The sequence below is a fragment of the Gouania willdenowi genome, chromosome 4 (assembly GCF_900634775.1).
Source record: "Gouania willdenowi chromosome 4, fGouWil2.1, whole genome shotgun sequence".
Taxonomy (NCBI): domain Eukaryota; kingdom Metazoa; phylum Chordata; class Actinopteri; order Blenniiformes; family Gobiesocidae; genus Gouania; species Gouania willdenowi.
The window spans coordinates 26,126,886-26,154,617 of NC_041047.1; the positions used below are offsets into that span (position 1 = coordinate 26,126,886).

At 37.3% G+C, this 27,732-nt stretch overlaps 1 protein-coding gene across 1 annotated transcript; it reads left to right on the forward strand.

Annotated features, from left to right (window-relative positions):
- Window positions 1–3,395: 3,395 nt before the first annotated feature.
- Window positions 3,396–26,641, forward strand: tm6sf2b (transmembrane 6 superfamily member 2b). The gene is made up of 10 exons (XM_028444810.1): window positions 3,396–3,490; window positions 6,164–6,267; window positions 8,663–8,760; window positions 9,272–9,375; window positions 17,943–18,025; window positions 18,347–18,471; window positions 19,439–19,540; window positions 21,721–21,813; window positions 24,161–24,280; window positions 26,390–26,641. Exons 1-10 carry the CDS (start codon window positions 3,411–3,413, stop codon window positions 26,624–26,626), a joined length of 1,146 nt encoding a protein of 381 aa, XP_028300611.1. The 5' UTR covers window positions 3,396–3,410; the 3' UTR covers window positions 26,627–26,641.
- The last annotated feature ends 1,091 nt before the right edge of the window (window positions 26,642–27,732 follow it).

The window sequence follows — 27,732 nt, forward strand, 5'->3', positions numbered from 1 at the left end:
TGTGTGTGTGTGTGTGTGTGTGTGTGCGTGCGTGCGTGTGCGTGTGCGTGTGCGTGTGTGTGATCAAATTTAAGGTAGTCATGTCAGCTCCTTTGTCATTGTTCTTATATTGTTTGTTATTTATTGTCAGCAGGACATTCAGTTGATAACAGAGTGCAGAATAAATGCATCATAGTACATTTTGCACAGTGAGAACGTTAAAGCTCTATTTGTGCAATAATACAATTTAGGAGTGTTACTGTGACTGCATTGTGGACGCAGTCTTTAAAACAAATCCTGATGTGCATCAGTTCTAATGAATGATTTTTAAATCATGAATAATAATATAATATTATGTTATAATTCAGAATCAGAATCAGAATTTTTGTTACTGGGCAGATGTTTGGCTCTTCTTTTAGAATGAAAGCTGATCCGACTTGACCTGTAACTATTCCTGCCACACTTGACCCTGTGATGTTTGTAACTTCTCCTCAGCAGTCATACCTTTTTTTTTGTTTTTGAAGTCACTTTTAACTGTTTTATTCACTCAATTCACTTCATATTTTCCTATTTATAACATACAGTATTTTAGGATATGCTTCCTTTTTTTCATTACATTGTGGAAAGAATTTCAGGAGGTATTACTGACAAAACCCAACAATAAAGTAACAAGACATCGATACATAAAAATAAATAAATAAATAATGTTTTTGTTTTGTTTTTTTTTTAATAAAAGGGAGCAGTACAATATCAAATGTGAATCAATGTTAATTTTGTCTACTAAAAGTTTTCATCGGCTACATTTTTTAAATTGACAGTAATTTGACTATAAATAATAATAATAATAATAATAATAATAATTACATGTTACCAAAAAATTATACCAAAATATATTAATCTTTTTGTCGACTAATAAAAACAGAAAAAATCCAACCAAAACCCAAGTGATGGTGTGGTTTTACGTATTGATCATCAAACCTGTCTTTGTTTATTTACAAACATTAATACCATCCTATATGATCAGTGATAATTTAATCTTGATAAATGCCTTTAGTATGTCACACATGAAACAGATAATAGTGAACCACTATGCACTCACTGGTTCAGAACCAGTGCATAGTGGAGAGTCTGAGGACATCAGTTTGTGTCTTCCTAAAGAGTCCCAGCTCATGATGTGGTCCAGTATACAGTAGCTTTAAATTTATGCCACAAAAATGTCTTTAGTTATTCCTAAATTATCTTTTATTCTTATTATCTATTTATTATAGCACTTCACAGTGTGTTGTAATTTCTCCTTCTCCTGTATTTCCTTCAACTAGGTCCTGTAGTTCTATTCCAGGACATTTTTTTTTGGCAAAAAAAAAAAAAAAAATGCTTCTAATCCAAATGAAAATATTCTGTTTGCATTTGTGCAAATGTAACTAAATGTAAATTTACAGGTGAGCCTTTTGAGCATCTGGCACCACCTGCTGGATTTTTTGTGTAAACACTACAGTGTTGATTGTTTTTTTGTGAATGGGGTTGTTGAGCAAACCTGCTTCTATGCATGGAAATAATAGGATTTGGCTCTGTTGAGCAATGCAGCATTTTAGTGGGAATGTACAACAGAAGGGTTTATTATAATGGTGTGGAAGATGGTATGAAGTTATCAGCTATGATTGTGATTTTTTGGGTTTGAAAATGTTAATTATTGACAAACCTAAAACCATGAATGGTAATAGACCAGAGGTGGGTTCTATCACAGCAGTGGCCACAAAAATGTTTTTGTTTGATCGAAGGGCCACATTAATAATGACCAATCTGAGCATTAACACAGGAAACAACAGAGAGTTTTTATAATGATTTTGTGTGTTTTTCTGTCATTCTTTGTGTGTTTGGTGTTGCCACGCTTGGTATGATTGTATTTTGTGCATTTCTGTTCTCCTTTTGTGTATTTTTCCTGTAAAAAGTATGTTTTTTGGAGTCATATTGTGTATTTATGTTGTCGTTTTGCATCTTTTGGAGTAATTTTTTGTGTATTTAGGTTGTCATTTTGCCTGTTTGTTAAATTACTGTGGGTTTGCAGGGTAATTTTTTTGTGTTTTTCTTATCTTTTGTGTACTTTTGTTGTAATTTTTTGTAATTTTGTAGATTTTTATTTAGTCATTTTGTGTATTTCTGGTGTCGATTTGTGTTATTAGGTGTCATTTTGTTAATTTTTGTGTATTTCTATTGCCGTTTTGCCTGTTTGTTATAGTACTGTGGGTTTGCAGGGTAATTGTGTTTTTCTTATCTTTTGTGTACTTTTGTTGTAATTTTTTGTCATTTTGTAGATTTTTATTTAGTCATTGTGTATATATTTCTTTTGTTGATTTGTGTTATTTGGTGTTATTTTGTGTATTTTTGTTGTCGATTTGTGTTATTTAGTGTCATTTTGTGTATTTCTGTTGTCAATTTCTGTTATTTGGTGTCATTTTGTGAATTTTTGTGTATTTCTGTTGTCGTTTTGCCTGTTTGTTATAGTACTGTGGGTTTGCAGGGTAATTTTTTGTGTTTTTCTTATCTTTTGCATACTTTTGTTGTAATTTTTTGTCATTTGTAGATTTTGATTTAGTCATTTTGTGTATTTCTGTTGTCGATTGGTGTTATTTGGTGTCATTTTGTGTTATTTGGTGTCATTTTGTGTATTTCTGTTGTTGTTTTGTTCATTTTAGTTGTGTGTGTTTCTGGATCATTCTCTGTGTTTTTCCTACAATGTTGTAATTCTTTGTATTTTTTAATGTATTCTTGCTCTTGTTTTGTGCATTTTTCTGTCATTTTGTACGTTTACTTTGGGGGCCGCATGTCTGCCATAGACTCATGACAAGAAAGCAAAAAGTCATCGTCATCATATATTAATATGGAAATATAAACTATCTTGATTACAACTAAAGACAGGATTGTTATTTATTCTTGTGTATGCACATCCTGCATACATTACAACAAAACAACAACAATGCATTTATTGCAGCATAAAACAGCACTCAGTACAGCATCAATGCATTCATAATAAAGTAGAATTTAGGCACATTCTCTAATGCGATTTAAGCAAATCTCTGACAAAAGCGAATTGCAAAACGTTCCCACCAAAAGCTCCTTTGTTACCACATCATTATTCACCATGTAATACCCATGCCTGTCTTGGGACGGCTGTAATTTCATTAATCCACTGACAGGGGCCACTTGGTAAGAGCTCTGCTGCCTGTTTTTCCACATACTTCCATTACTTCATTTTTTCTTTTGGTTGCAAATATTTCTTTTGGATTGAATTTGATTGTCAAACTCTCAATTTCTTCATGTATTCACATACTTTTGAACTCAATCAGGTCATTTGATCATTTCCTATTCAACAGTTTTTTCCCCCAGGGTTTTTCTGGATTCTGCAGGTCGGAGGCTGAGCAACTTTGAAAGAAATGGAAACTTTAGTTTTTTTATTTTCATTTACTGCTCTCGGCATTCTTTATGCCATGAACAACATCCCTGAGTTTCAAGAGTAAGTCATGACATTCACTTTTTTTTGTTGTTGTTGTAATTTTATACAATCACAAACCATTATTAGTAATTGTACAAAATAATCTGATATAATTCAATTTAAAGAAAAGAAAATGTTGGAAGCTTTTAATCAGTTCGTGTTTGTAACAGCTTTGGGTGTAAACAGAAGATTTTTTTTTTTTTTTTACAGTAATTTCACCCAAAGCCTTTTATTTTGTAAGATGTTTTCAAAGTAAATGATTCCATGGTTATTACTCAAAAACAATACCAGTGAATTTGAAGATCATAATGATTCAGGCATCTTTTATCATTGATCATTTTGACAGAAAATAATGATTTAGTTTTAGTTTTAGTCAACTCAACTACAATAAGATTTTAGTCGACTTGTGTAGTTTTATTGTGTTTTTAAATGTAGCACTTTGAGATTCCTTGGAATGAAAAGTGCATCATAAATTAAATCTTATTATTTTTATTATTATTATTAGTTGACTACATAATATACATTTTTAAAGATGAATTTGCCATTGATCAACCTGATATGGGATGGTATTAACGATTGTAAAAACACAGACTAAATTACAGTTTCATGTTTATGATTAACAAAAAATATAAATATTTATTTGTACATATTTTCCATTCACATGTATTTTTAAAATCAGTCTAGTTATTGTCACTCAAAGTAATGTAGTCGACAAACACCAATGAACACTTTATGCCATGATTGAACGCAGTATGAATTTATCACCACTAGAGGACTCTGTACAGTAAACTTAAGAAACTCACAATATCTGTATTTGTGTTAAAAAAATAAAAAAATAATAAAAAAAAAAAACCAAAAACTTGCTCCTTCATAAACAACAGCTGTAAAAGTGAGCTCAGATGGATTATTTCTGATTTAAGAGACGCATGAGAAGAAAGAAGAAAACTTATAGCAAAGGACAGTGGATTTGTAAAGAGTCACCTGATGTTGAAGATATTTGCTTTTTTTTTTTTTTTTTAAGCTGCTTTGAGGTTTCCATTCCTTTGTGTGGCTGACCTGTTTGTGAGGTGAATACAAGGACAAAGCCTTGGCAGTTGATGGTCCACTGAAGGCCAACAGTAACACTTTAAACACTCCTTCTCCAATACAACTATTTCTTATTTGAAAGCCGACTATTTTGTGAATCTTTTTAATGGGAATGCAGAGACTGATAATCAATACACACTGCACAGTGTAGCTTGATAAATTGCACATGACATACAATGTGCTTCCTGCTTTTTCCACACTGTAAACAAACTGTATTGTGTGCATAAATCTTTTTGCTCTATTGGATTGGACTGCTAGTGAAATAGCTTGCCTTTGTTTTCCCATTTGTGAGCGAGCACATTGGGACTTTTCTGTAGCTTAAGAGCAGATACCTTCACCACATTCATCTTTCTCAGTGTGAAGCCAAGCTACCAGTAAACATGTCCTTGCCTAACTTTCTCTACATTTCTCGTGATTAGGAAAGTGGTCTACTATCACAACTTAAACAACAATATATACATAAACAATGTGGAATTTTCTGTTAATCCAGAAACCTTGCCTGTGAGCTATGGGGTGCCAATTGTAAAGTTACGCATGCTAAAATAAACACCAATTTTTTTTACATTTAGCAACAAATTTCAAAAATGTATGTGAATCTTTTAATGTTACTTTTGACCAAATTTAGAGCAATATTTGTTAAATTTGTGATATTTTTTGTGAAATCTAATCTTGTTGGGTGCTCTCATAGTGGGGTCTTTTTGGGCGATGTTGGGCTTGTGGGGCGTGAGGGTGCCTCTCCCCTTTGGGTGAAGCTTGGTGCTGGCTTCATCTCCTGGTGGTCTTGGGGGTGGTCCCCACGGTGTGTGAGCCCGGGGCAGCCTGTGGCGCCTGGCATCTGTGCTGGAGTTGGGGAAGGGTTGCGTGACCCCTCGGGAGGATGCTGTTTGCTGGGGGTTGGCGCTTAGTGTTCCAGTGGTTGGGGGTGTTGTCGATCACCTGGTGGGCCTGTCTTGTTATCTGCAGGCCAATGGGTAGGTGCGGGTGCCCTTGGCTTGGGGCTGCTGTACCACACCAGGTGTGTGCCATTAGTGGTGAGTCACACGCTGGTGGGGAGCGTCGCCCCATGGCTTTTGCTGTCAGGTGCGCCCTTGAATGCCAGAGAGTACGGCGTGGGGTGGCCCCCGCTTGGGCGGTGCCCTACGTAGCTGGGGTCTGCGGCTCTACCGCCTCTGGGCTGTACACGCTGCAAACCGGTATGACGGTCTGACTGGGGCCCTTGGGGGGGTTCCGGACTTTGACAATAACTAAGGCTCATCACGCAGGTAACATTGGTGAAGGGTGATCTGGGGGGCTCGACCTGTGCTCGGGGGGCCGGTGGGGCGACTTGCAGCATCCCCTTGGTGCCCCAGGCAGCTGGGGATGCGGCCGTTGTCCTTGGGCGGGCTGCTGCCGCTGTTACTTCATTTCCGGTTCCTTCTGGCCTGGGGTCCAGTCCCTGCTGAGTCTGGGACTGTCCATGCATCATGATGTCTCTTATTTATTCCGCCTCAGTACTCAGTCATAATAGTGCATCTACTGGTACTTAGAAACAAATAATAAAAAAAGCATTAAAAGCACCGGTTCATTCTATAAGATTAATTGTGTTGCCAATCTTTCTTCTTCCCACAGGCCTTTTGTGATCCTGGAGATTGGTGTTGCTGTGTTGGTGGTTGTGTTTCTGTTTTACTTCCTCATCACACGTGGAAACCCACCTAAAGACTTCTTATTCTTTGGTAATCATTCCAACTAAAGTGCACATTCTTACCTATTTGCAATGTATTTCCAAAGAGTGTGGCTCAAAAAGGTTAATATTGACATCAAGTATTGTTCAAGAGCTGATCCTAACACACATATGCTTGCACTCATGTACACATACATACATGTACATGTTCATTGTGATATGTGGAAAGCTACTTTACAGATCAGCCTGAACAAAAAGTTTTAGCTTTCCTTCTTAGACAAATTTGGAATAATAAATAAGGACACAATTTGGATTCAATGCCGGCTTAAGTCAAAACTTCATTTTTATCACAACAGCTGTAGATGACAGCATCTTGTTAAGCTTGTTAAGACTTATTTTAGGGGGGGTTTATTTGATCACCTCCACCAAGGAGGTAATATTCTATCCAGTGTTTATTTAGTTGTTTGTTTTTATGTTTGCAGGATTACGTCAAAAGATAGACCTAACACTATGGAAGATTCCATTAGCTATTGGAGGGGATTAGGGTTGATATACTGATTCTGGATCAGTTTGAAAAAATCCCTATCTTTCATCATGGGCAAAATTTTTCAAATTCTTATCTTGGTTTGTAATTGATAGATCTTATGAAATTAGACTCACTTATGTCGAATTGGTTTCACAAATACCTCATCAGGTTTGATCTGAATTGGATGCGGATTGCGCGTTTTGATGCAATTTTATTAAAAATGCAATTTTATTAAAAATGCAATTTTATTAAAAATGTTTATTAAAAAGTGTGGTGCCCATATCTTTGGATCTACTGTATTGCTATTAATGGGGATAGGATTTTTTTTTCCTTTAAAGTGTGAACGCATGATACCAGGATCTGTATCTGACAAGGAGAATATTAGGCGCTTGGCGGAGGTTTGCGATCTCTGAGTGCTGTGTTTATTTATTTATTTAACCCCCCCCATAAAAAATGGAAACATAAATAAAGTCTATAGATCAATGCATTTGATGTGATATAATATAGCGATCCCTTTAAATAAGCTGTACCATGTCACTCTCCATAACATAAGTTAGTGCAGTACTGGGGGCTAAGGGATTAGTTTTACCTAGGGACCACATGTAATAAATAAATAACCCTCCAACGTCTGCTTTTTATGTGGCGCATTCTCACGAGATAACCGAAGCCTGAGATGTCTGAAGCCTGAAATGTATGGACATCTGAAAACGTGAAACAGTGTGAGTTGATGTTGAAACAACTTTGCAGGCTTTTAACCACAGCTTGGTGCTGTGTTACTGCTCGCGCTAGCCAGCTCTATTAAATAGGAGGCTACAAACAGAAAAAGATTCTTACTGCACAGTGCAAAGCACGATGTGATCCACCATTTGCTTCTGATATTGCTCCTTCTTTTCTTGTGCCGTACGTTACGGGCCGATAAGGTTTTGCTGGCCCGGGACCCAAAAAAATTTCTAAACACTCCAATGCAACCTCCATTCTACGCGAAAAGTAAATAAACATGCATCCCGGTGTCACGGTCTGTGTTTACCTCATACTGAGATCGATTATGAGCATATATGCGCATACGCACTACCGGAAAATGAATTTGCTAAAAAAAATACTAATTCAGTTTTGTTTATTTTTGTTTTCAAAGTGAATGGACACGTGTTTTATTAGTTTATTGGATTAGGTTAGGGTTAGGGTTAAGGTTAGGGTTGCATGCGCGCATAATCGATCTCAGTATGAGGTAAACTCAGACCGTGACACCGAAAACAAAACAACGCATAATCACGCATCAGATCCCGCCCATTTCTGTCCAAATCACAGAGATGCCTATTCGCATTGGATTAGTATTATCACAGGACCTCGGATTCAGCAAAATATAGTAGGTAATTTGCAGGGGAATTTTTACTTTACAAATTACTGACATGGCCGATTCGCACGGGATTAACGTCACAGACATTCTCTGCAATTATTACAAATCGCATGCGGTCCCTAGGTAAAACTAATCCCATGTGAATAGGGCTAAAGCCTCCCCTCTCCTTAAAACCCAGTAGCGCCCCTGGTGATGGGTGCCAGTGTTGTGTGTAACTAACAGCTATAAAAATGAGGGCAAAGTTGATGACAGAGAGCCTTAATCCCTTTTGCTATCACACCTTAAAATGCCAGTGATAAATCTGGTGTTTCAGAGGATTATCGGGACAAACAGCAGGGACAAACGTAGAGCCAGAAATTATTGCCAGCAAAGACAGTCGAGAAGAAGAAAACGGATTTTACAACCCCCGGAACTATAAAAAGAGAAAAAATGTTCTCAGGGGATTTTATTAACTGGACGTTAACTGTAAAATGTTCTAACAATATTTATTGCATCTAATGCCAACTTTTACGTGACTCACAAATAACTGAAAGTTTTCATTTGTTCTCATTTTTATTTCTTTGACAGTGTTTGCTGAATTCAGTTTCACTTGTATCATTGACCTTACAAGTGCCTTGGAATATGATGGCTTTATTTCTGGATTTATGGAGTTCTACCGGAAGACGGTAATTTCTTTTTTTTTTTTATATTACAAGACTTTGCTCTTTGCTAAAATGCTTATTATGAAATTTAAATAAGAATTTAAAAGTGAGGAGAACAATCGCCACTGTTGCTCTGACCCAGTACATTAGTCATTACCTAATAATTGCTTAATTTTATTTGCGTTAGCTCGGATTACCATGGATTTACAAGCACTTTACTAAACCTGTTTCTTTACAGGAATAATTATTCATTCAAATGACACTAATTGGTGCAGATAGCAATATGAGAGAAGTTTGGTTACTAACGCTAAATGCTAGCTCTGACTACCACTGAACCCTTTCAAATATTACACAATATTCACTTGACATGTTTTTGGGTATGTGTTGTTTCTGATTAAATAACTATTCTTTGATAAAAGTAGGATTTATGACAACCAACCTTTTAATTACCAGATAATAACAGCTCGAATCAACATTAGGGATGAATTGTTCACATGTATGCTGTATAATCAATCACAGCCTATTTGTGTTTTAGGGCGAGCCCTACCTGGGGACGCCTTATGCCATCATGATGTGTTACTGGGATGGGATCGCACACTTCATTATGTACCTGGTGATGATCGGCAGGATTACAGACAGGTCAGCATTTATCAAGGAGACAAATTATACTTTTAGTCTTGTAACACATTCACATTCCATAATTCCATAAAATTTGAGATTTTAAATAAACTTTTTTTCTTGGTTGAATTTACAAAAATCTTTAAAGCTCACTATTAAACCACATAACTCTAGCACAGTGGTTCCCCAACTTCTGACAGTCCCACACCCCTTCTAACATGAAGACATGTACCCCCTACTTCTTCACTTTAAAAATATAATAATGTATTGTCATGTACAATGTAGCCCTTCAGTGAATTTCACCTATTCTGTTGAGGAATAATATATAATAAAAATAATAATAACTGGAGTTCCGGTAATGGTGGATGAGGAGTAGACACGTTTTCTCCCGCTCCTGAACTCATTGCATTATATCTCTAGAATTACCCCTTTTTAATTGGAAAACACCGTAAGCATTGATGTTTTGACACTGAAATGACTTCCAGGACAGCAAAACAACAGCAGCTTCGGAAGGATTCTCTGCCCAAGGATAGCACGATGGATGGCAGTGTTACAATGGCCGCGCTCACTGGCCTACTGGAGGAGCATAGGGCTGCCTTGTCCGTGGAATTTAGAACCACTATCTCTGCACTAGAGTCAAAGCTGGACATTGTGCAAACTACCCTGAACGCTCACGGGCAGAGCATCTCATCACTGGAAGCTAATGCGAACTTGGTGAGCGATCGTTTGGACTCGTTGGAGACTAAGTGTGCAGAGCTAACTGCTAGCAATGCTAAGCTAAAAGCCAAAGCCGCGGATTTGGAGTCACGTAGCCGGCGGAATAACATCCGCATTGTGGGGCTGCCAGAGTCAATCGAGGGCCCTCAACCAACGACCTTTTTTGCCTCCCTTCTGCACGAGCTTATGGGAAAGGATACTCTGCCAACCCCCCCTGTTTTGGATCGTGCGCATCGATCCCTGGCCCCAAAGCCGAAGCAAGGCGAAAGACCAAGGCCAGTGATAATCAGGTTTCACAGTTTTCAGACTAAGGAGAGAGTGATTCGAGAGGCCCGGAAAAGAAGATCTGACATGCAGTATCTTGGTAAGCCCATCGGACTTTATGAAGACTACACCCTCGAGGTGATGGAGCAGCGGGTCGCATACCGGGACGTCATGCAGCAGCTGTATAAGCGGGGGCTGAAACCTTCACTTTTCTACCCGGCCAAGCTTCTGATCACTACGGAGGGAGGGGAAAGACTGCGGCTGCCGTCCGTGAAGGATGCTGAAGAATACCTTGCTGCCAAGCATTCTTAGTGAGATCTGCACAGGACACACTGAAGTTTTTTTTTTTTTCCCCTCTTTTCTCTTTTCATTACTAATGCGGTGTTGACCTGCTGAGCTTTCCCACCTGGTGGCGGGAATCGGTACTGAAGCTCAGTTCATTTAATTTACTGGGTGTTGTACTTTTCCAGGTCTGCTTTGCCCAGTATATGCTTTTCACAAATATACATTTTCAGGAGGAATGTTATCTCTCTCTATATATATCTACACTATTTTACAGATTCAATGGTGAATTAATATACATATACTGATTGAATATTTCATTTTGCAGATAACCTGTTAATCCATTCATGTATAATGTTATTACCTGCACATTCCAAGTTCTACATCTTACGAACACTTTAAGCAGCTATTTTATACTAATTTTGACACGATTACCTCTTCAATTTATATATTTATTTAATTTCTATTTTATTACATTATATTTTGGATGTTATAATATTTAGTTCTTACCGTGGAAACCTTGTTGCCTTAGATGGGCTTAATTTCACACTCGCTGCTAAGCAGTTGCTATACCTTGTTCTAGGGGTTCATTCTCTGTATGTTCCCTGCTGCAATGGGAGCGGGAGTGACTGGAGCCGGAGTGACCGGAATAGGAGGAAGAGTTTTGTATCTTGTACGATACAGGAGTTTTGTTTTCCCAAGGGACTTACTTGTTTTGAATGAATGTGTGTGTATGTCTTTGGGAGTCCAGTTTTTTGTATTGTGCCCCCCCTCCCCCCCCCCCCCTTTTTTTTTTTTTTTTTTTTTTTTTTTTTTTTTTTTTTTTCTTTTTTTTCTTTTCTTTTTACAGCTCGTTCAGCCAACTCTGAAGGTCCATTTTGATGTCTGGTAGGACTATCCGCTTTGTTTCATGGAATGTCAAGGGAATGAACAATGTTGTCAAGGCCAACAAGGTAATATCGCACCTACAACACCTTAGGGGGGATCTGTGCTTCTTACAGGAAACTCACCTTCGCAATTCTGAAATTTCTCGTTTGAAAAGAGCTTGGATGGGTCACGTGTTTCACTCTGGTTTTACTGAGAGGGTGAGGGGTGCTGCGATTGTTATACACAGGGACATCACTTTTGAACCGTCTGTCACTATATGTGATCCTAATGGACGCTTTGTTATAGTCTCGGGCAAATTGCAGAATACTCCTGTGGTTCTGGCTTCGGTGTATGCTCCCACATGGGACGACGAAAAATTTATATCCAAATTTTTTTCCTCTCTGCCTAATCTATCAGACCATCTCATCATTATTGGGGGTGATTTTAATCTGTTGCAGGATACAACTCTTGATAAATCATCTACAAAACAGACCACACTAACAAAATCGGCTGCCACCTTGAAATTTCATACTGACCAATTGGGACTGGTGGACCCTTGGAGGACCAGGTTCCCTTCTAATAAGGAGTTCTCCTTTTTCTCTCACGTTCACCGTACCTACTCGCGAATTGATTTTTTCCTGGTGGATAATAAGCTTTTGCACAATACTGTTGCCTGTGAATATCACAGTATAGTAATTTCCGATCATGCCCCTACATCAGTTGACATTTCTTTTTCCCCCTGCAGACAGACTCACAAATTCTGGAAATTTAATTCACAGTTGCTTTCGGAAGCTAAATTCAAAGATTTTCTTACTAAAGAAATAAATTTCTTCTTTGAAATTAATGACACGCCTGATATCAGCAGTGATATACTGTGGGATTCCTTCAAGGCTTATCTACGTGGGCAGATAATTTCATTTGTATCCCATTTTAAAAAAACAGAACTCTCTAAATTAAAAGAATTATCAGATAGAATACATATTTTAGATGCTGAATATGCCACTAACCCTTCAGCCGCATTGTATAAGGAAAGGTTGCAGTTACAATCCCAACACGATTTATTGTCAACCAGTAAAGTGGAGATTCAGCTTTTACAAACAAAGCAAAGCTTCTTTGAACAAGGTGACAAACCTGGCAAACTTTTGGCATACCAAGCCCGAGCCGCCAGTGCCTCTAGACATATACCCAAAATAATGTCTCCGAATGGGTCAATCACAATGGATCCCATGGAAATATGTAATACCTTTTCTTGTTACTACTCGACACTTTACTCATCTGAGATCTCCTCTTGTATTTGGTCAAAGCATAATTCTCTGGACTGTTTACCATACCCTCAAGTAGACAATGATGTATTTAATAATCTGGGAGCCCCCATAGCAGTTGCCGAGGTCCTAGAGGCTATCAGCTCTTTACAAAGCTCCAAATCTCCTGGACCGGACGGATACTCCACAGAATTTTTTAAAACGTTTTCCAACATGCTAGCTCCTATATTGGTGAGGGTATTTAATGATGCGTTCACAAATGGGAGACTACCTTCTACATTTTCGGAAGCATCAATAACCTTGCTGCTTAAGAAGGACAAAGATCCCCTCCATTGTGGCAGTTACAGGCCCATTTCACTCCTCAATGTTGACTTTAAAATTTTATCCAAAGTACTCGCCACTCGCCTTCAGAAGGTCACTCCAACTCTAATAAACCCAGATCAGACAGGCTTCGTCTCTGGGAGACAGTCTTTTCATAATACTAGAAGGTTGTTAAACATTATATGCTCCTCATCAGACTGTAATCCAGCCGAAATCATTTTATCACTAGACGCAGAGAAAGCATTTGACCGTGTGGAATGGGGCTACCTGTTCACTATTTTACATAAATTTGGTTTCAACCCTAACTTCATATCATGGATTAAGCTTCTTTACACCTCCTCCGTGGCTAGTATTAATATTAATGGAATAAAATCAAAATCATTTTCCTTATTCCGTGGCACCCGGCAGGGATGTCCTCTTTCTCCGTCCCTGTTCGCTCTTGCAGTTGAACCCTTAGCCCTATGGCTTCGTAACGAAAGGAAATTTGAAGGGATTTCTAGATTTGGTATCTCTCACAAACTATCCCTATATGCAGATGACCTTCTGCTTTATGTCGCCAACCCAGCCTCATCCATCCCTGCTATCTTAGATATTTTAGAACAATTCAGAGGGTTGTCTGGCTATAAAATTAACCTGCACAAAAGTGAGTACCTTCCAATTAACTCCTCTGCAGAGAACCTCCCATCCTCCCTTTTTTCATTTAGAAAGGCGACCCAAGGATTAAAATACCTTGGCATTATTGTGACGAAATCACTCTCCGAATTATTTGCTAAAAATTTCATACCACTACTCGAACGCTGTAAATCGGACCTCGCTAGGTGGTCTACTATCCCCTTGTCTCTTGTGGGACGTGTCAATCTAATCAAGATGACAGTTCTTCCCCGTTTTCTTTATATTTTTGACCATGTCCCGGTATTCGTCCGCAAATCTTTTTTTTCCACCCTTGATCAGTTGATTAATTCATTTTTATGGTGTAACAAACGAGCTCGCATAAAGAGGTCGACTCTCCAACTTCCCAAATCCCTTGGAGGTTTGGCCTTACCGGACCTTCGTCGTTACTACTGGGCTAGCAATGTCAATAAAGTCCTTTTCTGGAACGTTAAGGTTGCTCCCAAGGAGCGTCCTCTATGGGCCGTCATGGAACTAGCCTCCTCACCTAACGCATTATGGTCAATCGTTTGCTCACAGTTACCCCTACCAACCAAACGTGTAGCACAGAACACTGTTGTTTCTGAGACCTTAAAAATTTGGAGTCAATTTAGGAAACAATTTGGTCTACATTCCTTATCGAAATTAGCCCCAGTCTTCCGAAACCCTTTATTCCTCCCATCCTGCTCCGACCTTGCATTTGAATCTTGGTCAAACAAGGGTCTACAGACCCTTGAAGACCTCTATATTGATGGTGTTTTCCCTTCATTCGCAGACTTGTCAAGAAAATTCACTCTCCCTCAGTCTCATTTATTTCGTTTTTTCCAGATCCGGCATTTTTTGCAAAACCGGTTCCCTCACTTTCCCAATTGCCCCCTTGAGACCTTGATGGATTCCCTTCTTCGTCTAAAAATAACGCAGAAGTCCCTAACTTCAATCTTATATGATTCAATTTTTAGAATGAACCCGACCTCCCTGGATTCCCTGAGAGCTGTCTGGGATCGAGATCTCCAGATAACTATATCTGATGAACAATGGAGCCGTATCCTTAATCTCGTTCACACATCCTCAATATGCGCTAGGCACAAACTCCTACAGTGCAAGATCCTGCACAGGAGCCACTTCACCAATGCAAGGTTAGCTAGGATTTATCCAGATAGAGCGGACTCCTGTAACAGATGTAAACTCGGACCAGCTGATCACATGCACATGTTTTGGTCGTGCCCCAAACTTTTAGAATTTTGGCGTGCCGTTTTCGACACGTTGGGAATGATCCTTAGCCGCACAGTAAACCCTGACCCTCTCGTCGCTCTTTTTGGATTGCCCCCATCACTTGATTGGCCTAAAACCTCACAACATATTATTGCTTTCACTACCTTGCTTGCGAGGAGGCTCATCCTCCTCAAATGGACGCATGCATCCCCACCTACACATAATAGATGGATTCAGGAGATTTTGCGATGTGTGGGACTTGAGAAAATCAGATTCTCCCTGAATGGTTCCTTACAGGTCTTTTATAAAATCTGGCGACCTGTTTTACGACATATAGATACTTTGCACATTGAAGCTGAAACACAATGAACTGAGTTGCTGATTGTCCTATTTATTTATTCATTTGATTTTCTTTTTACTCCTTGTTTTAATTTTGTTGTTGTGAAAAAAATTTTTTTTTTTTTTTTTTTATAACTGTAATTATTTAACCCCTGACTTGTGATTGTCTTGTCCACCTTGTTGTTTGTGGTGTGAATGGCCGTGATTGAATGATTTGTCTCGTTAGGGAAGGGTGACTTGTCCTTTAATGCTCCCTGGATTTATGTTGTGTTCTACTGTAACAAGTTTGATCCAATTGTGGGGTTACCACTGATGCACATCTGGTATATTGTTGCGTTGTACCTTCCCAATGTAAAAGCCAATAAAAAAATATTTGATAAAAAAAAAATAATAATAACTAAAATATCTACATTTCCCGAAGAAAATGCAAGTCAGGATGCAGGTGCTGGCCCGCGTCGCACTGCATTAGCTTAGCATTGGCATTATCATTATCATTATCATTATCTAGTATTAGCATTATCCTAGCATCAGCATTAACATTAGCACAGCAATGGCATTAGCCTAGCATTAACATTAGCCTAACATTAATATTGATCTAGTATTAGCTTTAACATAGCATTATCATTAGCCTAGCAATATCATTAGCATTAACCTAGCATTAACAATAGCATTAACATTAACATAACAATAGAATTAGCCTCGCATTGGCCTAGCATTAACATTAGACTAACATTAATATTGATCTAGTATTAGCTTTAACATAGCATTATCATTAGCCTAGCACTATCATTAGCATTAACCAAGCATTAACATTAACATAACAATAGAATTAGCCTTGCATTAGCCTAGCTTTACCATTGACCTAGCATTAGTCAAACAATAGCATTAGCATGAACCTAGCATGAGCTGAGCAATGTCAATAACCAAACATTAACCGAGCAATAGCATTAGCCCTAGCAATAGCATTAACCTGGCATTAACATTAACTGCTCTTTTTATATTCTAGTTTCCAAAATTGTCATTGTTTAAAATTTTCATTCACGCAACCCCATGACAATTTGCATACCCCTGGGGTATCTGTACCCCACTTTGGGAACCAAGGCTCGAGCACAATGTCCTAATTCAAACTGTGGACCTATATGTGCTGCCTGACATTGAGAATGTGGTAACTTTGGTTTTCTGTAGGGAGTTTGCGTGTTCTCATTACGAAGGTGAAATCAATTAAAACTGAAAACTAAACAAAAAAATCAGAGACTTACTTTAATTATATTGAAATAATTTGATCAGATATGAGTGGTTACATGACAATACTTTACCAGAATTATTCAGTGTTTGTTCTGCTATACAGAGTTTGATAGATTGAGGCAGATTGAGGGTTAATGTTTTGTTCTGTCTAAAATTGGCTTCAGAGCTGGTAATGAATCCGCTTTGGGTTGTTTTGGAATAGATGTTGAGCAGTTGAAGTCTTGTCTCTTAGATACACACAGTTTCAGCATAAAATCCACATTAGAGTCTGAATAGACCCATTTGTCCAAGAGAGATCCTCTTAAGTAAATTAGTAAGAATGAAAAGCAGTCAGTGAAGGTAAGAGTTTACTGGGGCGTCTGCTTTGCTTTAGGTCTTTAAAAGGAGAGGAAATTACAGCTTAGTTGAAACCAGTGGTTCTCAACCGTTTCAGCCCGTGACCCCCAAAAGTAAAGGTTCCAGAAGCCGGGGACCCCCACTGTATCTGAAGGTAGTTCAACACAGACATGAACATTGAAGAACAGTCATGTGGAGACAGGGCCATCTATAAGGGGGGGGGGGGATAAAGGAGGGTCCATTCATAAAGTCAGTAAAATGGTGGTTCATTGTCCTATGAATCTGTGATAACCACATTTATTTATTTATCTGAATAATATTCACTGTTATCCAGGAAGTTCATTATTACTTGCACCATAGTATCTAGTCATATTAAAGATGTAAATGATTGTTTTAATCCAAAATAAATTGGGTTCAAAGTGGTGAAATGGGATTTAAAAAAAAAAAATCCCATTTCAAAGTTGCAAATTAGAGTGTGCAAAAACAGGGAGAAAAAGTGGTGAAAAGGGTTCAAAGTATCAATGTTGGAATGATTAATTGGAACAATTAGTTTAAACTGGCAAAAAATGACATGACAAATGAATGTGGTTAAATTGGCAAAAAAAAAGTGAAAAGAGGTTAAAATTGACAATAATGGGTCAACATATTTGTAACATGGGGTGGGAAAAGTGGTGGAAAGGGTTTATAAGTGTCTAAAATGTCTTGAAAGTGAAAAAAATGTGCAGAAAAGGCATTGAAAATTGACGGAAAAGTGTCAGAAATGGGAGTAAAAGAAAAAGTGACAAAAATAGGTTAAAATATGGCAAGTTTGGTGTAGAAAAAGGTAAAAATAAGCAAATATTAGCTAAAATTGTTCAAAAAATATTCTTAAGTTTCTTGAAGGCATCTGGTGACCCCCTCCCAGTGTCTTGCAACCCCAAGGTTGAGAACCCCTGGTTTAAACAATAGTTGTCTTCCATCACCGGAAAAATAGTTCAGAGATTTGTTTTGCAAGCTCATGAAAAAAATTACTTTTTAAATCACATTTTCAAACAAACCTAGAGGGATTTGTTCTTATCTTTGCTACCTTTTCATCCATCATTGTTTAACCCACAGAAAGGCCTACCGTACCCTGGGCTTGTTCTGGGCTGGCTCTCTGTGCGCCAACATGAGCGTATTTATCACCGGTATTGTGGCAGGTGAGTCTCATCTTTCTAATTCTCCTCCAGCAGTCCCATAATAATCAGGTGAACATCTACCCTGCTGTGTACCATCACATTCCCAGTTAAACATGCCAACAAAACACACACATACACACCCTCTGCTTCAGTTACCATCGCAACTCACAGAACAATGAAGAAAACAAACTCAAAGCATCTGTTGGTGGCATTTCAAACTGCAACTATTGTAAATATGAAAAGGAAAAGCCAACCCATGGGCAATGGGCTGCTCACAGTGTTTATGATGATGTCTGAGAATGCCTGCAATCCTGCTGATTAAAGTGTCTCACTTGTTGACAGGTAAGTATGGGAAGGAGATTCGGCCAGCCTTCTGGATCAACTTCCTGTTTTTGTTGATGCCTGTGGTGGGAGCCATCACTCTGTTCACTAGACCCAAGGACAGACCACTCACCGGTGGATACAATGTAAGGCTCGAGTGGGAAGCGTTTCAGTCTATTTGTCTGATAGCTACATTATGTATTTCAATCACTTCCAGCGATCAAACTCTGTATTAATGGTCATATTAGGGGAGGAAACTTTTACCACAGAATTAGAATTGTGTAATTGTATGTTTTGGATGACAAATAAAAAAACTATTCTGTTCTTTTCTATTCTGGCAATAATAATAATAATAATAATAATAATAATAATAATAATAATAATAATTATAGTGAGGTTACAACTCACATTTATTGACTGTAAAGAAAAGTCAAATATGAGCAAAAGTGCAAGTAGGACTGTTATTATTTTTTATAGTTCTACCAGGGGATTTACTGGAGGATTTACTCAGAATAAACCCATCTCTGTATATATTGATTATTTTTTTGTGTGATTCTTTTATAATGCACATTGCATAATGTATGCTTTGAATGACAAATAAAAAGATATTCCATTCTATAATAATAAAAAAAAATAATAATAATTTGGAGCCTCAAACCGTGCTATAGTAATTTGACGTGTTTTCCCTCCGGGGCTCTGGTTTCTGTGAAGTTAAACATTTTCTATTGGCTGCAGGAGAGAATAAGTGATAGTTTGTGTCCGTCTCGTTCCCCCTGAGAGGGATTGATATTATGAAGGGTGTACCCCTTGTTCTTCTTTGAGTAAGGTGGGAATAGGCTTGACAGAATAAACAGGTATAGAGAATTAAAGCATGTTTTTTTTTTTAAATTGTGCAATTAACACCATCAAAGTCCAATTGCTATTGTGGGAGAACATCCTGTAAAGTAAGAAGCATGAAAAATGATGTAAAGAAGGAAGAATTGTTGGATTTAGATTATAGTTGTGCAGAAAAGTAACAGAGATAGAAAGTTCTCTTTATTCTCACATATATCACAGAATTATATACTGTAGCATATATACTGTATGTATTAATCAAGCCCTGGTCTACCACAGGCCCAACATGCTCAGAGCATGAAGCTGATTTGGCGTCCAATGGATCTGATCCTGGTGCTTCTCCTTCTAGCTGCCATGGCCTTCACCACCCTCAGAGGTCTAGTAAGTACTTCATCATTACCACAAACAAACTAACGCAGTTTAAGGCACATGTGTCAAACTCAAGGCTCGGGGGCCAAATCCGGCCCTTTAGAGGAAGAGTGTCAAACTCATTTTAGTTCAGGGTCCAAATATAGACCAGTTTGATCTCAAATGGACCACAGGTTTTAGGTGGAGGGGAAAAAAAGAAATATTTTAACATAAATGTGCCCTAGTTTTCAATATCAGTTCAATTCACTTAAAAAAATATTGATTTTTGTCAACAATTTTTGTGTAATTTATAGGAATTTTGTGCCATTGTTTGTGAGAAATGGCAAGATTTGTGGAAAAATTGAGAGTTCTTTCCACAATTTCCCATTAAAAATGAATGCATTCATGTGGTATAAACAAAGGAAACATACAAGCTCCTAAAAATACATAGTTTCATTAAATTGCTGATTTTGTCCATCTACAACTGGATTATTTGGCAATTTACACAATATTTAATGTTTTCTCTGTCATATGTTCTCATGCGGGCTGAATTGGATGCTCTAAAGCAGTGGTTCCCAACCAGGGGTACGTGTAACCATAGGGGTACTTGAACACATTGCAGGGGATACTTGCAAACATTAATGAATCTATTTCCAACATGCTGAGTCATTTTCAAGCCTATTTCAAACACTGTACATGCTCATCCAACATCCTTTCCACCCATTGACAATGAACATCATTATTGGAATAAACAATATTGTGGCCTTAATATCCTACTAAATTGTTGCAAACATGTTATGCACATTACTAAACAACTGAGCTAAATATACTCTCTGATATTCAATAACTGTAATGCACAAAATTGATATTTAGTGTGCATTAAATGTACAGGTTGACATTTTTAAGCTGTAGGAAATTTCAGAGGCCAACATGTTAACAACATGTAAATAAAACAAGAAAGGTTACTAAGATGGAGTGACAAAGGGCTTCTCCTAATCTGAAGAGAGGGATTGGGGGGTACATGAGACAGAAAAGGTTGGGAAACACTGTTCTAAAGGGCCAGATTTGGCCCCCGGTCCTTGAATTTGACACGTGCTTTAGAACATCAAATTTGGACCGCTTGAGAAAAGTAGAAATGATAGAAAAAACATGAAACATTTTGAGTTGTATATATCTCAACCCCTCCAAATATAAAAAAAAACAATTAAAATCCACAATATTTGCAGAGCTCAGTTATCCAGTTATGACATTACACGATGGCAGTCCTTTTTAATCTCAAATTGTTGAAAAAATTCTCAATTTTTCCAAAATTTGGTAAATTTTCTCAAATTATTCCACGAAATACCCAAAATCAGGGAAGTGAAGATACCGCAGGGACAAATATACCCACACACTTTATCATTAATATATTATTCATATGTGGAAGTGCAAACAGAGGAACATTAATGTTGAATTTGCTCTTTTTCCCATCCAACATCCAAAAATCTGTGGCACAAACTGTCTGTATTTGGCCCCTGAACTAAAATAAGTTTAACACCCCTGGTTTAAGGTATTGACTTATTTTACATCCCTGTAGACTGCAGTTTGAATAGTTCAACACTGATTTTTACTGTACAAATTATCTAAGAAATTGTTTGTGTTATTGATTTGTATTGCAACCCATCAATCAGGGACAGGAGTTGAGAATTAGCATTAGCTATACACTCTGCATGCATCGCATCAGTTGCATGTTTTTGCTGAAACTATGTCTGTCTGCATAGTCCCTGTCAAATAAATACATAAATAAATAATTAAAATTAAATAAATCCAATTTGAATTTAATTCAACACCTTATTCATTGCATATGAATGAAATTAATATAAGAACTAATGAATGTGTTTTTCTATGTTGTTATGCATTTGATTATGAACTGTCTGATGATCTCATTTGACTGCTTAGGTTTAACAGAGCTATGAATTAGGTTCAACTTTATATGTATCAAAGCTTTGTTTTGATATAAAGCTGATAATTTAGTATTCTCATAAAAACAACTGACAGACTGCTGATGGCAGCTTTTGCATAACCCGAATAAAAATGTTATTCAAGTTGTAAATTACCATGTGTTGCAACTTTAGTTACTTTATTCAAAGTCTTGCCTGTTTGAATGATTCTGTTATTAGTGAGACAGCAGAATATAAGGCATGTGTCTGACAGATGAATATGTTTCTTCGTAGGTGGCTCTGGATGCTCCACTTGAAGCCTGTTCTCTTTATGTGAAGCACTTTGAGCCCTACCTGAAGGATCCTGTGGGCTACCCCAGAGTCATGGTGGGTCCGTTATGCTCCATTCATTGTTCATACTGGTTCTGTGGCTGCTGAGGCCCCTGAAAGCTTCCCCAGCCTCATAAAGTGTCCACCAGGAAGGTCAATTACTTTTTTTTTCAAGTTAAAATCATGTTTTCAATTAGCCATGTTCAATTACAATTCAATTATGATTACAGTTACAACAATTTTTTTTTAAATTACAATATTTTTTATCCTCAGAAAGACAATTACGTTCTCAATTACCAGTTAAATTACAATTATTTACATTTACTGAGCCTAAAATTAATAACTTAATAAAAGTTAACTCTTTGACCTAGTCTTGTGTTAGCTTTCTGTTAGCATCTCTTATGATAACAGGTCCTAAATCAGCTGTAAAATACACTAAAAACAAATATCTATCGTCTAATTTCTTTCCTATCTATTGGTTACCTTGTGATGCTTCCTAATTATTGAAAATATAGTTTTTAATATTTTTGGTGTGTGTCAGTACTGTATACCCCTCGATTTAAATTTTTCAAATGGTAAAATGAGGGAACGCTTGATATGAAACATGTTTTAATAATTGTTAACTACATATGTGTAGAACTGTACATAGAACTGTAACTTGGTTCCCCAGTTTTGTGTTTCATGTCAATTACAATTACAAAGTCACTTATCTAAACTGAATCACAATTTAATTATACAATTACGACAGCAACAGATTTTTAAAATTACAATTACAATCACAATTAAGCTATAATTGTAATTAATTATCAAGTAGGCGACTATAATTATAGTTGAGCCGGACCCTGGTGTCCACACAATGAGTCCTGCTTTCACCAGTATCACTTTTAGTTTGATCTCTCTCTCTGTTAAAGCCCACAAACCATTACGCAGCTATTTTTCATCATAACACAAACAATAAGTTCATCTTTCTCACTTTCATTAGCTAAACATTGATAACAGAATAACAGACGCGTGTCGTTATTGTTCTTCCTTTGTGATGTGCAGCTGTGGATTTTGTTGTCTTATGTTTGGTAGGACACAAATGTGTCAATAGGTTACCCAGAGACCATGTCGGGGTTACATTTTAGACGGATTTGTGTGTCATTGATCAGACAAAAAGAACCATGCTGAGAACTTGATAAGCTAATCCTTAATCGTGGGTCAGAGGAGGGAGTGTGCACAGCATGGGAATGGATTTCTTGGTTTGGAGAGAATCAGTGTAACCGAATATTTGATCATGGAGTCTTTTGCTCACATGCAAAAAACTCTAAATAAATGCACTTTATTGTGAAGTTTCTCACTGACTTGTTAATGATGAATTCAATGTGCTGGATTACTGCAGCCAACCAGAATTGACCTTCAAACAGGACACTAGAGGGCAAGTATAATTGTTTTGTTTTTTTTTTGCCCAGAGCTGAACTCAGGAATGAGAGAAGCTGTTTACTGGTGTAATTTGAGGCTGCTGTTGTGTGAGAAACTGGCTTTCATTCATGCACCAAATATTCTAAAGTTAAGGTCACAACAGCCTGTGTAATCACTCTTGTGTGGAAATTGTAATTTGTGCAGAAGACTCAACTTCGTCTTTTAGCGAAAGTAAAGCTGAAAAACAGCCTACGAATGATCAGGGCCTTGTAGCTCTTTTACTAATGGCATGTGTGTAAAAAAGTGCTGTATGTGTTAAGTTAGTTTGCCAAAGTACAAGATTTTTAGCATGATTCATTTTAAATAAAAAAAATTTCAATTTTAAATCAGAAAATTTTAAATTTTGAGTAAAAAAGTTTAAATTTTAAATCGAAAAAGTTTAAATTTTGAGTAAAAAAGTATCAATTTTAAAACGAAAAAGAAACAATTTTAAAGTGAAAAAATTAAAAAAAACTTTCAACTTTAAGTTGAAAAACTTTCAATTTTAGATCCGAAAAGATTCCAAAAAGTTTCGATTTCAAGTAAAAAAAGTTTCAGTTTTAAAATGAAAAAGTAACAATTTTTAATTGAAAAAAATTTGGAAAAACTTTCACTTTTAAGGTGGAAAAGTTTCAATTTGAAAATGGAAAAGTTCCAAAAAAGTTTCAATTTTACATAAAAAAATTATCAGTTTTAAATTAAAAAAGTAACAATTTTAAATTGGAAAAATTGAAATTTTGAATTGAAAAAGTTTAGAAAAAATTTCAATTTTAAATTGAAAAAGTTTCAATTTCAAATTGGGGAAACAAAAAACAAATATCGTAAAAGTAACAATTTTCAATAAAAAAAGTTTCAATTAGAAAATTAGAAAACAACAGTTTTTGCAGGTTTTTCATTTTGAAGTGAGGACTTTCCAATGTGTCCTCATCCTGTCAGTGTCCCACTCATGTTTCTATCTTTCTAGATGCTGCACTTGTACTTCTATGGATTACCGCTGCTTGGTGCTTTTGTTTACGGCCTACTCAGACCAGGCTGCACCTGGATGTCAGACTGGACTGTGTTTTTCTGCGGAGCCATGATCCAGGTAACATCACAGAGACAAACAGTCAATGAGAGAATCTTCCCCAGAATACATTAGTCAAGCTTCAGTGAAGGTCTATAGATTTAAATGAGTCAATGCAACAATTACTGTGCATGATTGATTTCAGGTTTCATCAGCTTTAGTAAGTGGCGATGCGAGTCGTAACAGTGTACTTACCTCCCTGCAGTGAGCTTTCATTTAAAAGAAATGACCGGGCTGCATTTATGAGCTCATTTGAATTTATTATTATTATTATTATTATTATTATTAAAAGGAAGGCATTTACTTTAATAAAAGTTGTTGAAGGTTTCTCTGTTGGTCTGACTGAGGGGTTTTCTCCTTTAGAAACGATCAAATTCTTGTAGCATACCCTTGGTAGAGAGGAAGTTATTGAAACTGTCTTTTCAATAGAAGGTTGCTCTTCTTCTAGAGACCTCTACTAGTACTTTACCCATAAGAGGCTCAACACAGTGGAAACCAACAATCAGTCCTATGAGGGCTTTTAGAGTTATTAAAACAAACACAATCACAATGAATAAAATAATCTTCATTTTGAAAAAATTATGCCCAGGAACCCAAAACCTGTTATTCACTAAATTGTAATTCATAGAGAGAAACAAATGTCTTCATTAGGTGACTAGATGACACTTATAGAAGCAGCAAAAAAAAATCTCTTTTAAAATAAATGCACAGGAGTTTAACCAGGCTACACACATAAATACAATTGAGGCATTTTTGTCTAAATTTTCCCTCTTCCCTGCCAAGGATGGCAAACTCCAGATTATTTTATATCTTATGATATTATCCTATAAGGTTATGCTGTGGTCTGAGGTGTGTTTAGAGTAAATCTGTCCCGATAATCGGCTCTGAAATGAGTTGGGGCCAACAACTGTGTGGGGAAACCTGACGACTCCTGACTCTTGGAACAGAATGTATAGCCATTCAAGCAGTGAACTGACACAGAATGCTGCACTCAAGGAAACTTGGAATTCAGCATTTTTCGAGTTGAAAATCCCAATTTCGGAGTTCAATTCAGCAGCAGCATGTCGAAGTGACTCAAACATGGCTGACCACTATAAGATTCGACTTTTTCCCGACTTTACTAAGAAAAAGATTCAACTTCAGGTGGTGTTCCAAGTCACTTTTTCAAGCATCAGGTTGGAAAATCCCGAGTTTCAAGTTGCTTGAAACGCACCATGTGTTTACTGTATATCTCGTTTGAACAAGTAAGATTTCTGGCTTAGAGGCATAGGCAGAATTTGAGATTCTTGCCGGGGGGGGGGGTGCAAAAGAAAAAATAGACTTAAATATACTATATAGTCTCGAGATTTGTGACAACCACAATGTGTGTAACATATGCAATAATGCAAAAATGATTAGTAACATAATTGATAATGTTGACTCCAAAAATATATTTGCATTGACGCGTTGTTTAATGTTGTAAATTCATGATGAAATCAGGCCGTCGGCCGCTTTCTGCTTCATTTTTGCTCCAGTAACATACATGAAATGCTGCGTGCAGTGTCGCTTCACCATTTACATTGTGAAAAAGAATTGCGCGACAGAAAAAGAACCAACCTAAAGCTTCTCAAGTATGGGACCATTTCACTGAAAACTTATACTACACACCTGAGGTAGAACTAACATCTGTGACATGAAATGCTCCCTCTACCGTCCCCCACAAACACTGCGTATGCTTAGAGGTGGTTGGACAGGACTGTGTTTGGTGTGCTGAGATTATTGGAGCAAACCACACACTGTACGATTAAAATTGTTCTATGCCTGATATTTTATCATCATGTTAGGGGTATGTGGAAAAATCTTATTTTTGTAGCCCGTTTTAGAACCTCTACAGCAGGGGTGCCCAACCCTGGTCCTCAAGGGCCCCTATCCAGCATGTTTTAGACGTTTCCCTCTTCCAACATACCTGATTTAAATGGTTAACTCATTATCAAGCTCTGCAGAAGCCTGATAAGAAAATCCTGGTCTACAGAGTATATAAGTCTATTAATATAAAGAAGAACGTGTGTGATTGTGTGTGTGTGTGGGGGGGGATTAAGGAAATGTAAAAGCACACTGAGGATCCTTATTGTATTCTGTGTCTCTGTTTAGTGTCAGTGGGCCCACATCGGAGGGTCCCTCCACTCTGGTACCAAAGCTCCATTTCGTATCCCCAATGATGTCTTCTGGTCGGTGTTGGCAGCTAATGTGCTCTACGCAGCCACTCCCATTCTGGTGGCCATGCGCGTTCGCAGCAATCCCTATTTTTTCCTGAAAATCTCCCCCTTTCCAGGGCAGACGGGTTTGCCTAACAGTGAGGAAAAAGACACCAAGTACAAAGATAAATGATGACTATTACTGTAATCTGACCTTCACTGAAAGTGACTGAGAGCTGCTTTGTTTTGAATGATTACTTTCAAAATGACTAAATACAAATCATTTTTGCTCACCTCTTTGTCTCTTTTGTATTTCTTATATTTTGCAAAAGCCAAACAATTGGTTTCACCAATTATAACAAATGTCCCTTTTCGTTTGGTTTTGATGACATTATTCTGCATGTTTAATGACCAGAAGATTAAAACATTTTTGCAAACAGTTGCTCCTTAATACAGATGTGTCGTGTGAACTGCAAAAGTCAAATAGACATTTTTCAAAGGAGCTTTAATCATCACCACCTGTAGCCCGGTAGATATGTAGCAATATGAGGCTAAGATGTTCACTTCTGGAATAAATCATGGACATTTGTACACGGGGTTTTTTGAGTATGCTGAATCCATTTTTAATGGGATCCATGCTGGCAAACCAATGGTTCCCCCTCAAAATCAAGAAAGAAAGTTGGCCACCATCTATATTGCCAATTTGGATATTTTGTCATAACTTTGGCTCTATTTTACATAAAAGCATTTTCTCAGTGGCGATTCATAAGTTTCCAGGGTCAAAGAATTCAATAATATATCTTAAAATACCATTAATTGTGCTCATAGCAAGATCCAAGATGGCCAACATCCGTTTTGTGTATTTCAATCTCAACATAACTTCGGTTCTGTTAGGCGTAGAAACATGATCTTTGTGGCTAAATGTAAGTTTTTTGGACAAGGATTGTCATGAAATAGCTTAAAATACTGAAAACTGCATCCAGAGCCAGATATAAGATGGCCACCATAACACTTCACACATGGTTTTTGCAGCCACAACTGTGTATGACAAAGATGCCTTTTAAAGAGTGAGCAATATGATTTAAATCCCCATCAAAACATGAATCAATATGTCTATTTTCATTTATTTCTCAGGAAGATTATATCCATTGTGATTCTGGTGCATGCATGCATAAGCATTAATCTGATGATGTGTTTATTTTGCAGCACTTGCCAACATGTACAATGATTAAACTCTTACTTTTGATATAGATATCTGAGTTATGACAGAATTGGCAATACAAATGGTGGCCATCTTGG

Excerpts from the sequence above, each read along its gene's own strand:
- tm6sf2b (XM_028444810.1), top strand. The coding sequence starts at position 3,411 with ATGGAAACTTTAGTTTTTTTATTTTCATTTACTGCTCTCGGCATTCTT. Across the intron at positions 9,376-17,942 it reads ATCGGCAGGATTACAGACAG|AAAGGCCTACCGTACCCTGG; the intron begins GTCAGCATTTAT and ends TTTAACCCACAG. Across the intron at positions 24,281-26,389 it reads TCTGCGGAGCCATGATCCAG|TGTCAGTGGGCCCACATCGG; the intron begins GTAACATCACAG and ends GTCTCTGTTTAG.